Source organism: Mytilus trossulus, chromosome 4 (genome assembly GCF_036588685.1).
Source record: "Mytilus trossulus isolate FHL-02 chromosome 4, PNRI_Mtr1.1.1.hap1, whole genome shotgun sequence".
In the NCBI taxonomy this organism is placed as follows: Eukaryota; Metazoa; Mollusca; class Bivalvia; order Mytilida; family Mytilidae; genus Mytilus; species Mytilus trossulus.
In genome coordinates, this window is record NC_086376.1 from 68,556,015 (window position 1) to 68,572,342 (window position 16,328).

The 16,328-nt window shown below is 30.9% G+C and overlaps 1 protein-coding gene across 1 annotated transcript; it reads right to left on the bottom strand.

Annotated features, from left to right (window-relative positions):
- Positions 1-1,718: 1,718 nt before the first annotated feature.
- Positions 1,719-13,402, bottom strand: LOC134715822 (arrestin domain-containing protein 3-like). Its single transcript, XM_063578305.1, has 9 exons — positions 13,057-13,402; positions 12,207-12,279; positions 11,086-11,233; positions 8,736-8,838; positions 7,972-8,112; positions 7,587-7,702; positions 6,033-6,234; positions 5,034-5,188; positions 1,719-3,903 (listed from the first exon to the last, which is right to left on the bottom strand). The coding sequence occupies exons 1-9, from the start codon at positions 13,313-13,315 to the stop codon at positions 3,838-3,840; spliced, it is 1,263 nt and encodes a 420-aa protein (XP_063434375.1). The 5' UTR covers positions 13,316-13,402; the 3' UTR covers positions 1,719-3,837.
- Between the last annotated feature and the right edge of the window lie 2,926 nt (positions 13,403-16,328).

Here is a 16,328-nt window from a genome sequence, read left to right on the forward strand (position 1 = left end):
TAGGTTTTAAATACTTCTACTAAATACATGATTTTCTGGCATGAAATAACCCATAAAGATTCATGACTGTACTCTTAACAAAAAGGCTAAATGAATATAATATGTCTACATTTCTTGTGATTACATAAAATACACCATACAATAGTCATGCATGTTTACTTATATAATGTACACCACAAACATGAAGTGAATTTCTTTTATCACTTGTAAGTATATATCATATACACATACAGATATTATAGAAAAGTATGCATTTGTTTTTGACAAAAATTATGTGACTATGTATACGGAATAAAGTACAAACTATTCTTGATAACAGGTCTACATTTTAAAATAGCTGTTTTTATTGTTGGGTAAAATAAACATATTCAATAGGATTTTGTCAAAAAGCTTCATATACTGTAAATTCAGAAATAATTGCAAGGTTTTCATTATTGCGAAAAAATGTGACAAAGTTGTAAATGCAATAATTTAATAATTCAAATTTTGATATATTTTATATGAATTCCACAGGATTTCTCAATATCGTAAAAATTAAGATCAGAATTGAGTCTAAAATGACCAAATCGCAATGATAAATGCACACAATAATTTCTGAATTGACAGTAGTATGAAAGTGCCTCATTACTTTTAAGTACATGCCAGTGTCAATAAAAACAAATTTATCATTAAATCAAGTAATGCCTACTTTTATCACAGTTTCATTTTCATAATGAAGATTTCAATTATTCAAATTTTTGAAATTCTAAATGACTTCAGAAAAAACATCATTTCTACAACAGTTTACAACAAACATGGTATAAAGCAAATAAATTTCCAATCACAATTTTGCAATATTTTCATAAATGCCTTACTTATTGCTGGTTTTTACATATAACATAATCTTTGAAAGCATATATATAGCTCAGTGGCATTATTGTCAAAATTTATCAAACCTCGGTCAAGAACTGGCATAAGTGGTTGTGTTTTATTCAATAGCTCTAAATACAGTATTATTTCCACACATCTAGTAAAATAATTTTTTGAGAAACATAATAAATTATTTTTTCTCAACAGAGTTGTATTAAAGTTATGTTTGTGTATAAAATATGGTTAAACATGTCCACTCAAATTTGTGACTATTACTTGTAGTTTTTTTACACATATACCAACATGTGGTGAGCTATATATAAAGCATTACCATTTAGCTATTAAGCCACAATTTCTATACATTGATTGTAAACCTAAATGTATTACCATGTATCATAATTATAATGGTTTCATGTTTATTATGGAAGCTACAATATTTACATACATTTCATAACCTCACTTACAGCTTAGGCACCACAGAAATAGATAGTAACAATATCAATTATACAGAAAACGCTAAAAATATATTTTACAATTTGATAAAATATTGGCTTTATTAAACCTAGTCTTTTATAAACTGGCTATTTGGAAATAATTTTCTTTTTTACCCCCAAAGATTTTTGTTACTGATAAAATGCTTACTACACATTAGAATTTCTTTCAAACAACTAGGCTTCTACTTTTAACAATTATTTATTCATGAGATAAAATGATGTTGATGGCAAAATACATATGATATCAGACAAGAAATATGAAAATGTTTTAAAGAGCAAGACATATCTCTTCATAAAAAAGAATTTTTACATCATCTATACTAGAGTTGTCCACTTTCAATTAACACGATTTCTGCACCTTATTTTTAAAAAAAATAAAATAAAAGTTATTTATTAGAATTAGTGTACCATATTAATCCTGTCATATGATACCTTTATAAACTTTTTAGCATTGACTGTGAAAGGGTTTTCAACATGGATTGTAAAACTGGCTTATTAAGGCGATATTTTACCTTAAAATGTACTGTCCTAATTGAAAGGGTAGGAGAGTTCTAGCCACTTTTGGTTTGAAAACATTACATTTTAAAATAGCTCCTGATAAAATGCAAGAATTGATCATTTGCCAAAATTAAATTGTTTACAGAATACACTATAAACCTCAGTATCAAAATAAAATCAATAAAAACTTGAACAGAATAAATTCAAAATAATTGTTGAAAACTTTATGTCACCTTAGAACAAATGACCAATTTAAGATATAAATTTTAATGAAAGCTTCATTCAGGTATTCAAATTTAAATTTCTCATTGGTAAGTAGTAGGTTTCTTCACCATATTCAAAACATTTAACAATATCAAGTATGGCAGTATTCAGTAACACAAATCTATTATCTATAACACCATCATACATCATTTATTAAAACACACAAACTGTATAGGGAGTTATTTTCACAGGGTGTAAATTTCACTCAATTTCCCGGATAGAACAAAATTGCCAAAAGCGATTCCGCAAAATTAAATTTGTACATGTACATGCAAAGGTATTGATAAAAGTTTTGAATCTGCCAGAATAATAACCGCCAAAATTTTTCTTATACCTTATTCAATGAAAATTGCTAAATTTTACATCCGCAAAAATAACCCGCTATACAGCATATTGGCATAAATTATCACTGGACAAAGAGCACCTTTTACAAATATAGGTAGGTGTAAATTTCGAAGACTTAAATGCATAAATTAATGTCATGCTATTATTCACACCAATAATTCAATATAAGTATAATATTATTTGTAGTAAGCTATTACAACATGTACAGTAGTTTCGATGGTTCTGTTTTATTGTAAAGATGTTGAATATCTTGTTATAATTAATACATACATCTACTGCAATATCTACACAGGAAATTAATCAATTAATTTCATACTAGATTGTTAAAAACAAACAACATTCTAATAACATTGCCTATTACCCTTGTGTACTGCTTCTTACAAGTATACCCTTAATTATATTAAAACATCAAATAAGTTGCCACAAAATATTGTATAATATTATTTAAAGCAATTGAATTTAAGGTAATACAATTACCTTAGCACAATCTACTAGCAAAGCCATTATATGAGGGGCATCATTAAGTATATCATGTCTTACAAATTTTGTATTAATCTGCATTATCTGTAATTTCAAGTATAAGATTAATCTATTGTGAAACATGTATTCTTTTTCTGTTAAAAAATAAGATTACCCTCCTTTATAATATTTTCATCAGTTTATAAACTATAGAACAGTGGTTTAGCCTTAATACATATTACATGAACAAAGACTCTGAAATGGTCCCATTAACTGCCATTCAACATGGTATTCTTGCCATTTTGCCATTTTCCAAGTTTTACCATAAAAAAAACCCAGATTCTATTCTTCTTTAATATAATTTCCATCAGATTTGATAAATTTATTGATGTCTTCAATAAATTGAACCTAAATGTTGATAACTTCAAAAAACAGATTGTGAGATTGTTATGTCTTATTCTGCAACAAAATGTTGCAAACTAAAAAAAAGTTGAATAGAATAGAATCCATCCTAGAATATTAATTGTACCTTTAAGCTTGAATGATAGAATAGTTTACTACTCTATAAACAAAATTGACCAATATAAGTACAACAACCCTTTACATAATATAAATACAGTTGACTGGTGGATTTACAGTGGTTTAGTCATTCCAATAAACAAACACATACATAAACAATGGTTCACATTACAATTGTAATTTCTATGTGTGACATATCTTTGACAAGAAAATAGTATTAGCTCTGTCCACAATGTAAAATTCTGACAACATTTAGGCAAACATCCTGAGACCTGAACAAATATTTCCACTTCTATCCAGCTGAAGTCTTTAAGGTTGACATTCCCCCTTTTCTTTGGCTGGTATCAAAATTGCCATTTAATATAAAATATAAACAGGCACTGCTGAGAAATAGCTGAAATATTTGTCATCACCGATCAATGTTCCGAGGCAACCTTCTTGGTACATCACATAAACTAATTGGATGAGGGTCCTCCTGAAAATAGTAAAAAGAACACTTTGTAGCTTTCTTTAACAAGCATTCTGAGAGTATTGTAAGTTCGGAAATTATTGAGATGTTTTAATTATTGCAAAAATGCCACAGGGTTATAATCTATTAATAAAGTGATTTAAACTCACATATATACATAATAATTTACATGCATTAAACAGGATTGTTCTCAATATTGCAAAAAATTAAATCACATTTTAGTCTAAAATGACAACATTCAAACTTAATCCATAACTTGTCATGTCGATGAACATCAAGTTGATATCTTCAAGAAAGAAGAAAAAAATTTGGAAAACTAATTATTTGAGTGAATTTCCTAAGTCCAAGGACCATAAAGTCTGCAAAAAATCATCAGACCAGAGCAAAATTAACCTTGAACTGTAAATTGTCATGATAAAACTATGAACCAACTCTCAATTCAATGTCTTTAAGAAAGACAAAAACAATTCGGAAAACTGATTTAGTGAATTTTCTAAGTCAAAGGACCATAACTCTGCACAATCATCAGATGTGAACTAAATTTGAACTTGATCTGTAATTAACTTGTCATGATAAAACAATACACCAAATATCAAATCAATATCTCAAGCATGATGAAACAAGAATGTGTCCATAATACACAGATGCCATAAATGGGGCATAAAAAAGTGTGGAAAACTGATATGCAGGACTGAGGATTGGACAGACAGACTGACAGACCTTAAATCCCCTTCCACTTTGTCAGTAGAGGACTAATAACCTAGAGGCTAGATCTAACGAATGACAATCAAAAATTACAAAAACTTATCAGTGTATGCTAAGTGTTATACTGAAATCAACTGATAACTCAATTTTAATCCTGGACCACAATGTCCCCAGCTGATATATTAGAGTATACTCATTTGTAAAATTGCAATGACAAAACTTCCATTTAACTTCAATATGAAACATGTAGGTGTGAACATGTCAACCGACTTACAATTTTCAAAGAGCAAAACTCCCTCAAAATATATTTGATCTCAGAGAGCTGAACTTTTAACTCTTCAATATAACTCCAATAAATGCAGGCTAAAAACTCTTACAACGAAAGATGTACAGATTGACTTTTTTTTATACATCTAAGTAAATCTCCATACCTCAGTATAAGTAGGTGGTGGTCTATAATTATATACATAGTTATACATAGGTGTATATGTTAGGTCTCCCATATTACATGTATTTTCATCATCATCGTCATCTTCATCATCTAATCTAACAGCTCCACCTACACTCTCATGATAAGTTGGTGGATCTGAAAAAAGTAACAGTTGCAATGCTATTTTAAAATTTAACTAAGAAGTATGTGTCTGTTATTCGGGATAAAGTTGTTACAAAAGGCAAAACAAAATAAATTTTCGTAACTATTTCTCATTGTTTTATTGTGAAATAACCTAAAATTTTAACATTATATGACCAAAAAGTCAAACAGCATTGTTAATGTTTGTAAGGAAATCATATACACTATCCATCTATTTTTTGTGTGCATTTATAATGTTTATTACTACTGATCTTCATTCAATTCAATTTTTTTATCTGAATTATAATCTTATGAACGGCCAGTTTGTCAGCAAGGTATATATACATGTATACCAGTACTTTCAGCCTTCAGAAGGTAAAGGTGAAGAAGTTCTTGTATTTAAACTTTAATAGCGGGCTAACAATAGGATTGATCACTTATACAACAAGCAGCTGCCAAAAGGGCTCATGGTACACCTATTTTATGTAATTCGACATTGTTAAGAAAATATATATATGATACTGAGAAGACATCAAATTTGAAGTTAAACAAAATAGCTGTTAAAAAACTTGCAAAAGGATATCCGAGGCATATTAGTATTGTGTCAAATATGACTGCTAAAAGTCCCAAGACTTTCGAATACAAACCTCAAATTTTTCAAATTTCTAAATTCGAGTCTTCATTTGCTAACTTGGTTATTAGTTTCTCTATAAGGTGGAAGTACAGATATAATAGTTTTCAATCTTCAAAACTTGAGGTCAATTACCATCAAACGGTGGGGGAGGTGTGATACTTTCACTATAAGGTGGAGGTACAGGTAATGTCCTGTTTTGGTAGTCTGAAAAATGAGGTCACTTACCATCAAACGGTGGGGGAGGTGTGATAGTTTCTCTATAAGGTGGAGGTACAGGTAATGTTGTCCTGTTTTGGTAGTCTGTAAATGTTTCATTGAAGAACCTGGTACTTGTGTATCTAGTTGGTCCTTGTCGAAAGGGCACGGTTCCTATCACTATAGGTAAATGCAATGTCAGATTATAAGCACCAGGTATATGTAATGCCACCTGAAAATAAATTGAATATGCTAGAGTAAAAAATATGGAATGACAAATGAGACAAGTATCGTGAATTCATTATTATTCATTGGATACAAAGTTACAGGTGAACCACAAATTCAAATGTTCAACGAATTACACAATTTCTTTAGGTGTAACACCACCAAATCATGGTACGTCACATACGGTTGCATACAAAAGTAGGCCTAAATAAATATTCCCTTGAATTTGACAGTTGTAGAAAATTAACCCTGCATTTCAATGCACTTAAATTTTTCCAAGTCCTAAACATGTATGTTGGATGTCTGAAAGCATCATTCTTTTTTAATTTGATGGTCTTATAAAATATTTTCGAACGTTACGGTTACATAGTTACCAAAGCAGGTAACCAGTAAATAACAGTGTAAAAATTGGATTGTTTACTTCCAGTGATGGTTACTTTCTTATGTGCAATGAAATGTAGTGTGAAATTTTCACTGTATCACTGGAAAGGATTAAACTTTATACATGCAAAGTATTTCTTTGGTTGAAATAAAGGTAAATACTGTACATTTTTTTTAAAAGTGCCAATTTAACAAAGACTAATAGGGAAAAATCAATGGTGGTATTACACCTATAGGCTTTGTAGGCATAGATTGGCTAAACCACGCAATCATATACCCACGAAAATGCAAGTTTTCCTTAATCCATGAAAATAAATGAATCCACAGTAATAAATGGAAATTAGAAATTTGCTTATGGAAAACTGTGAGAGATGCAGATAACTTAAAAAACTTTTACTTCAAGGCATGTAGCTATAGCATTCCATGATAAAAATAATCGAAGCATCCCACATGATAAAAAATAAAACCAATCTGTTCAAATGGATCCTTATTGTTAATCCGTGTTTGAATGTAGTTGAAGAAATAGTTGGGGTTATTGGTGACACAAACAATGTACCCCTTCTGACATATGTTCGTCAGGCATAATTTTACGGTGCCCTATAGCTGTTTGTTTCTGTGTCATTTTGTCTCTTGCGGAGAGTTGTGTCATTGGCAGTCATACATGTACCACATCTTCTTATCTATATAATGAATGTAATGCAGGATTGTTTTGAGCAGCTCCAAAACCTGCTCTTTCCTCTGGTATCACAGGTAATAAATCTAAAGATAAGTTAGTGGTTCACATCAGAATAACTTGAAACGAAAAAGAAATTTTACCAACATATGTCCACACACAAAAGAATTTTCAAAAGGCTTTAGTTTGATTTGGGACAGAGTTACACTAATCTGTTCATGTATCATTTTGTATATAGCACTTTTTATTACTTCTTACTTATTTAATAGTCCACTTTGATGACAACACTAATTAAATGGTCTTACTTTAATATAATAGTCAACTTTCATCACACAACAGTTAATGATAGAAGGTGAAACTGCAGGGATCTTCAACAGCTGTGAATCCCAGCTTCCATGTGATTGGGGTGCAACTGGCAATCCTGAAAACATAAAAATTACAGCAGAATAATACAACTCAATTATTTGGGTTATGTACAGAGCAGCAAATGTAAATTCATTTCCACAATGAAACTCCAGAACTCCTGAATGATGCTATAAACCAGCTACTGGCAGTATTTATCAACTGACAAGTCTAATCATTTATCTTTAAAATGTTGAAAAAATATATTATAAATTTTATGTTTAAATTTTTTATAAATATATATATGCATCTCATTATTACTTGCAATATTCATGTAATTTATCTAACCTGTCAATACTGTGAACTTTGTCCTTCTGACCCTTGATTTACCATTGGCAAAGAAAGCTTGTGTTTGATAAAGGGTAGCCATTGGTATCACTGTCCGTGATGAGTGGTTCTCAAACTCAGCAGATATGGCTATGGATTCTCCTGTAATGTAATAACATGTTAATTAGATTAGGATCCAACATCTATAAATCAAATTCATTTCAATTCCTCAGTCAGAAAATCCAATTTTTGACCAGAAAAATGTATTTTAAGATTTTCATGCATCAGTTTTGAAAATGTTGTACAATTATGTATAATGTGGATACTGTTAATTAAGACATTTCTGCCATGTTTTTATTATCATGTTTATTGTGAAAATTGCAATTGGAAAGATTTTAATAAAATTAAAACTTGCATTCCAAATTTGATAGCATTATTTCTTTGCAACATTTTCTGATATCCAAATAATCAATATCACAGATATGTTCATTGTTCAACTATCTCAATAATTCACATGTACACATTTCTGAATTGGCAGTTCAATAGTGCATTTAGAAAATGTACAAGTGTATAAGCTATTAAGATAATAATGACTATTGATGAAAATAAAAACCTATGAATGTGGAAAATTCACAAACTAAAATATGGTTAATTATGACAGTTTGTTATCATCTGGATTTTTTATTCATCCTGTTTTACAGCAGACAAAAACAGATGCAAAGAAAATAATTAGTTAACATGGACAAAACAGTCAGGTATAAAATGTACATCTGGGTTAGCCTTACCAGGACAATACCCTCTGCGATCAGATCTTGCTGTCATACTAATTGGTCCTGAGGTACACATCCAGCAACATAAAGTCTTTTCAATACTGCTCTCAACACATAACTGAAAATACATAATAGGTATAACAGGTGAAACTGCGAGCTACTGCTCACTGATGATACCCCCGCCGCAAGTGGATAATATTAATAGTGTAAAAATATGCAAGTGTTCTGTCAACAGGAAGTTGACGAGTGACGAATCTGAAAATGCTTCGCACAGTATAGCTGACTTATATAAATCCTGAAACCAAATTTCAGAAATCCTTGTATTGTAGTTCCTGAGAAAAATGTGAGGAAAATTTTCAACTTGGCTATCATGTGTAAAGTCATACAAATGATCGGTAAACAGGAGGTTGTCAAGTGATCAATCTGAAAACGCATCACACGGTATAGCTGACTTAGATAAACCCTGAAAACAAATCTCAGAAATCCTTGTATTGTAGTTCCTGAGAAAAATGCGACGAAAAATATTCATGGGACGGACGGACTGACAGAGGTAAAACAGTATACCCTCCTTTTTTAAAGCGGGGGTATAATTACAGAGTACTGCTAAAGTTGTTAAGATACTACAAAATAAAGTTACCTGCAAAATATCAAAGAGAAAAGAAAAACTTTTTGAGTATCTCAAGATGGAAAATAATCACACAGAAAGATTAGAGCAAAATTTAGCAATAAAGTGATTTTTCTGCAATGTTGATATACAGCAGTGTTTTCTAAAGACAGATATGACAGACTGCAGTTATTTGAATATTTTTTCTTGACCCTGCAGCGCTTAAATTGGCACTCAGAGCATTAAAGGATAATCCCAGTGTGTTAATTGTGATGTTTATATGAACTGTTTATCTGTTGATAACTTTTGTTCAGCTAAAGATCACTGCTGAGAATAAAATCAATATAACACTAAATTACACAATTATTGATCGACTTGGATCTATCCATTACCTGAATTAGACTTATATAACCATGGAATTGCGTTGTTTATCATACATGACTACACATATTTATGAACTGGACGTTGTTTACAAAAACCATCAAGTTAATTCAAATTTATGATAAATTTATAATGTAGAATTTTGATCTGATTCATCTCAGCAAACAAAATAAGTCTTTAATTTTCATATTAAAAAAATTAATCTGTTATGTCTGTAAATTGGTCTTTGATCTGGAAAATGACAATCAACAACAGGGTGTCAATATCTGGGTACTAGAACACAGAATCTTGTGTATAATGTCACTTAATAATAATTTATTTGAATTTTACTCTGAATTATTCAGAAAATGACAAATAAATACAAAAGTCCTCTTAAGGGGCAGACTGAAGAGATTGGTCAGCTGTTCATTTGAATTCTTTTGTTTTTAAAAGTTGCATTCCAAAAATTACAAACTGTTCAATTATAAAATATCTTTAGACATTAGATGGAGCAGATGCACCAGACATGGACATATACATGTATATAACGTAAATAGCTGTTCAGCACTGGTTCAAAGGAACAGGAGAATATTCTCTTAAAATGAATTAATTTGGACTCTTTAACTCTATAAATAGACTATAAATGTGAGTGAATTGATAATATTTTATTTCATAATTATTTATAAAAAGTGTAAATAATTAAACACCTAGCCTGTTTGTATTTCTGAATATTGATGGATTGTTTCTTGTCAGTATAATTCTCTCCAAAAGAAGGGCTACCCCTTACAAATTCTTTTGACTTAAAACATTTCTGAGGAGGACAGTGTAGAGAAATCAACCAAGCTACTTGGAGGTAAATTAAAGTGGTCTTTATCAGTCAATCGAATTTTTCAAGTATCTCAGAATAGGTATAGACTGTGAAGGGTGTGTAAAATCAAAATGAAATAGGCACAAACTTCTCTGGACAGTTGGATTTTTTTAAAAGTAAAGACACCAATTAATAAGGTTCTCAATTTCTCAATTTCAATTCAATATTAAATTTGACAACACAGTTAAAAAAAAGTTTGTTATGGGAGATGCAGACAGAAGTGTTTTTACAAAATAAGCAAATTCTTAACCAATTATTTTGTACAATACCAACAAGATGTTATTGTATGGCCTCTTTTTTTAAAAGGTTTCTGCTGATCAGTTATTCACAAGTGACTCAATTCCATAAAACTTTCTTGGGTAACAATAGGGGAAACACCTTCTCAAAATTGTGTGTACAGCACCATCTAAGAACCACATCCTCTGACAGCCATTTTATGGCCACAGATTACTAGCACAATAATCAGTGCCAAGAACACAAGTCCATACCTATCACAACTTTTGATCCTATATATTGTATACCAATATACAAACCTGGTATTCTGCTTTATTTATATCTATTGGACTAATGACTGTAAAAGCTTTCTTAGTTTTATGGTTGAATGACCAGGGTTTGTCCATCTCAGCCTTTAGCCAATACCGTATACTGCCATGTTTTCCCTCAAATGATGTTGCAATACCTCTGAAAGAAAATCATGCATCACATTTATTTTACAACAAAATGCATAGCAAACTCATTAAAGGCCCATCATAGACACTTGCTCATGTGTGTTAACTAAATTAGGGCCATTTAAAGCTTGCTGGTTTAGTTTTGGTGTGAGCTAAGACTCTGTGTAGAAGGCCATGCTATGACCTATAATTGTTTTAAACTTTTTATACATCATAACTTGGGTGAAGAGTTGTTTAACTGGCACTTATACCACATATTTTGATTTATATCACATGTATATTGTTATCTGTGCACATTCAATTGAATCTATGTTGTGAATTGAGTTGGAAAATGCAAAGCATACATATACTTTAATATAAGTGCATGAAGTATGATGCAGTACATTGAAATTAACTTAATTGTTGTTATGCATCTTTATTAACAATATATACAGAAAAACATAAAGTGAACTCGTGATACACGCAGGGACGTCAACCAAAGAAATGAGCAGTGCCTTCTCAGATGCTAAAAAAATGCCCTGCCCTCCACTGGCACCCTGCCCCTTTTGAATTCTAGCTGGAGCACTGATCAAATTACATAACATTTTCATAACCATAATTGTGATACATGTTTATATCATATCTTGAAATTACACAGCTACATGTTTTGACACATTAGTTCACTGCAAAAATGTATACAATTTATATAATGAAAATGAGTATTGGCGTTGCTAATTTTTTTACTGTAGTGACCCATAGTCATGATAGTTATTAACTTTTACGCCATTTAGTATCTGGTGGAAAGTTGTCCCATTGACAAACATACATGTTTGAAACGCACAACCTCTGTGTTGACAGCTAGTGATAACAGTAGTTAATACTTAGACCACTCCACCACCGAGGCCCAGGAAGACTGAACACCATGGGTAGTTCAAGAGGTGAAACAGCTGATTAACAGGTATAAATAGTAAAATTTAAACTTTGATTTAAATTCAGATTAAACCTACCCCATCTGTAAATCAAAGGAGAAACTGAACTCGTGTCTACCTTCTGTCAGTGTATCTCTTCCTTCTGATACTTCTACAAAATATCAACTAATCTGTAAAAACATCTATACAAATCTACAAACAATTAAGACCATTACATGTACATTGTATGAATAAGCTTTAAATTTTTCAAACTCTATTTTTAGATTTAGCAATTTTCAAAATTTCTTGTTGACTTACATCGTCATTTCACGACAAGTTTTTTTTTTTTTTTTAAATTGACCAAATATGGCACATTTGCATTGTCATTTGTAATTCGCGGGATTGCAATTATTAACTTACTCTTGAACTTATCAATTTTATTCTTTTCTATCCTTCATGTCCTTTCAGAAGTCTAATAACAATAACAAGAACAATTTTATTTGTATTACTGTGCTGATATGATGAAATCAGTTAATGGGGGACTTCCCCAGCCCCACATACACTGGGGACTCCACTGCACACCAGAAATGTACCAGAAAATGCACAAATTACGAATTTTGTACACCAACCAAGTTATTGGCTAACATAGTAAATTGCATGTCGAGGTAAACTTAATTGGCATTTTTTGCAGTATAAATAAAAATTTATGTTCGAGTTGCTGACACATTAGTTGTGGGTTTAAAGTAGACTTTCTCTTGCATACTTTATCACAGAGAGAAATCATCTTGACAAACAAGGCTCAGTGTCACTGTGGCCTATACATTTTTTTTTGGTAAGGCCTCATTCATAAATCTATTTTTACACTGGTAGTGGCCGTATTGGGGTACCAATGATCTGTCTCTGAAATAGTTTCATCAGCTGTTCATTTGTTTACCAACAAGAAAATTACCTCCTCCAAACAGAACTTGTCTTTTAAAGAAATATTCCACTTCTGCATTATAATGTTCAGTGTAAGAACCAAGACGACTGCCTGTACTTCTTGATTCAGTCCAGTGTACCTTTGCTACCCCTCTCATAAAAATGCGCAGAGATCTCATTTTCATGTCGCCCTTCAGATCGACTACGACTTTCCCGCATACTTTTTCGCCTGGGTGGAAAACAGATTTGTTTCCCGCAAGAATGATTTCAAAACATTTTAGTTTTCCCATTTTAACTCTATATAGGGTCGTCTACAAAGAATATAGTAAGTATTTGTCCCGGAGTTGGTTTGTCGAGCGACATTTTGTTTTCCCCAATCACTGCAACCGGAAGTAAAACAGATGCTGGAAAATGACCCATAAAGATATTTGCGCGGGAAATTTTAAATTGATCATTTTTTTTTTAAAGTTTATATAATTCTACCATATATAGTGACAGCCTGGGCCTTGGCTTCAATTGATTATTCATTGAAGATTATGTCACAGGAGGAAACTTAAGATATGACATAGATTGATATATATACAAATTAAAAAAATATAGGAAAAATGAAATGCCGCTATGTTTGACATGTTTAGCCTATTAAATTTTAAAGGTTGAACTTTGAGTCGGTTAATATTAAAGCTTTGAAGTTGAAGATTTGAAAGAGTCTACTAAGGTTCAATTAACAATGTTATCAGGTAGTTTGTTACAGTCGGTTTACTTATAACAGGGACGTATATAGATTAAGTCCTTGCTTATAATTCTTTGAAAATATCATGAATTATTTTCTGTACAGTACTGTGTTTTCAAGCAGGTTGGTATTTGAAAGCTGTTTGAATTTGAATGTATCAGACATTCAAATTCAAACAGTTTCCAAATTCCATCTGAGAGAGATAAAAACCAAAAAACATAAACAAAAACATGATAATATGTATATTGTTTTTTTTCTTCATTTCATTGTTTGTTATATATGTAACGTTCGTAAGCCATTGACCAATATGAACGACTAGCGATTTTAAAATGTTTCAATGTTATGGATGATAAAAATCTTTGATTTACATTTTTTTTTAATCCGTCAAGAATTTTCAGGTGAGAGCGTTAAAATCACGGACGCACGGACAAGAGGACCTACATCAGCACGCTAAAAGTCTCGAACATTTGTGTGCGTCAAGTCAAAAGAATTTTTATTCCACATTTACCACAAATGCACAAATCATAATATTTAAAATCCATGCAAGGATATTTTCACAATAAATGTGCAAATCAGAATACTTTAAAGAAAAAGATGTCAATAAGAATTGAAACAGTGCTAGCTGAAGAGCTATTTGACAAAATTAGATCTAAACACCATATCCAAACAATCTAAGATCAACTATGCCTGAAGGAGTGAAAACCGACTTTCTGAAATACAATTTAAGAGTAACTGTTGTTAGTTACAAAGTGCGAGTGTTGGATACACCTTTTACCGCGTCAAATGGTTGTGTTGCTGTTCCAACTGTGATAATCTGTTATAATGAATCGACTACTAGTATTCATTTCGATGATTGAAGATACTGAACAGCATTGTTTAATCAAATGAGTGTTTCTTCCGAAATAAAACCTGATAAAACTTTCAATGAAAAATTAACATTGTACAATGCGATCAATTTTATTAAATAATTAAAAAATATTCTTGGTATAATTCAAGAACATGTTGTACAAATAATCATCAATTTCATCATGTCCAAATCCAGCAAGTCTTTCACTATTTGCAATATCCGTAAACACATCTGTAAGAACAACATTTCGAGGCAGATCGACATCTTTGTCCATAACTGAGGCAGAATGGTGGAGGAGCCCGGCGTCTCTCGCGGCTATAAATAAGAATATTTTTGTATATTTTCAAACCAGTAGGTACAATTAAAAAGCAATGTGGAGAAATGCGTCAATGTCAAAGTGACCCAAAATCACAATGAAACTAGAAGCTATATCGTACGTCAGGTTTTTTATGATATAATTGCTGTCCTCTTTTGACTCTCGGTTTTTAAGTTTTCAAGTGTTTTTTTACTGCTTTGAAACTGTGGAGATGTGGTACGGTTGCAAATAATAGAGTAATTACCAGTTTATTAATAAAATACCATAATTTTAATACTTTAATTCAAATGTAAAATGATATATGCAAAAAAAGTCAATTTTGTCAAAAAGGTATGCAAATATAAACTTATTTGCATACAAAATTGACTTTTGTTACTCGATATGGAAATTAAAACACAAAAGTCAATTGTGTGAGACAAAATTGAGTTTTGTGAGACAAAATTGAGTTTTATGAGAAAAAATTGACTTTTGTGAGACAAAATTGACTTTTGTGAAACAAAATTGACTTTTGTGAAACAAAATTGACTGTTGTGAATCAAAATTGACTTTTGTGAAACAAAATTGACTTTTGTGAAACAAATTCAATTTTGTGAGATTTTATCTCACAAAAGTCGATTTTGTAAAGACAAAATTCAATTTTGTGCGACAAAATTCATTTTTGTGACAACAAAATTCACTTTTGTGAGACAAAATTGACAAAATTGAATTTTGTCTCAATTTTGCCAATTTTGTCCACAAAAGTCAATTTTGTGACGACAAAATACAATTTTGTGACGACAAAATTCATTTTTGTGACAACAAAATTGACTTTTGTGACACAAAATTAACCTTTGTGAGACAAAATTGACTTTTGTGAGACAAAATTGACAAAATTGAATTTTGTCTCAATTTTGTGAGACAAAATTGAATTTTGCCAATTTTGTGACGACAAAATACAATTTTGTGACGACAAAATTCATTTTTGTGACGACAAAATTCATTTTTGTGACGACAAAATTGACTTTTGTGACACAAAATTAACCTTTGTGAGACAAAATTGACTTTTGTGAGACAAAATTGACAAAATTGAATTTTGTCTCAATTTTGTGAGAGCAAAACTCAATTTTGTCTCACAAAACTCAATTTTGTCTCACAAAACTCAATTTTGTCTCACAAAACTCAATTTTGTCTCACAAAACTCAATTTTGTCTCAAAAAAGTCAATTTTGTTACTTTTGTTAGACAAAACTGACAAAATTGAATTTTGTCTCAATTTTGTCAGACAAAATTGAATTTTGTCTCACAAAAGTCAATTTTGTCTCAAAAAAGTCAATTTTGTCTCACACACAAAAGTCAATTTTGTCTCACAAAAGTCAATTTTATTGTCACAAAAATGAATTTTGTCGCACAAAATTGAATTTTGTCTTTACAA

Bases quoted from the DNA above. Each gene is read 5' to 3' on its own strand.
- LOC134715822 (XM_063578305.1), bottom strand. From the start codon at position 13,315: ATGGGAAAACTAAAATGTTTTGAAATCATTCTTGCGGGAAACAAATCT. The intron at 11,234-12,206 runs GTAGGTTTAATC...ATTTTCTTTCAG, and splicing joins TCCTTTGATTTACAGATGGG to AGGTATTGCAACATCATTTG. The intron at 5,189-6,032 runs GTAAGTGACCTC...TACTTTTTTCAG, and splicing joins ACCTCCCCCACCGTTTGATG to ATCCACCAACTTATCATGAG.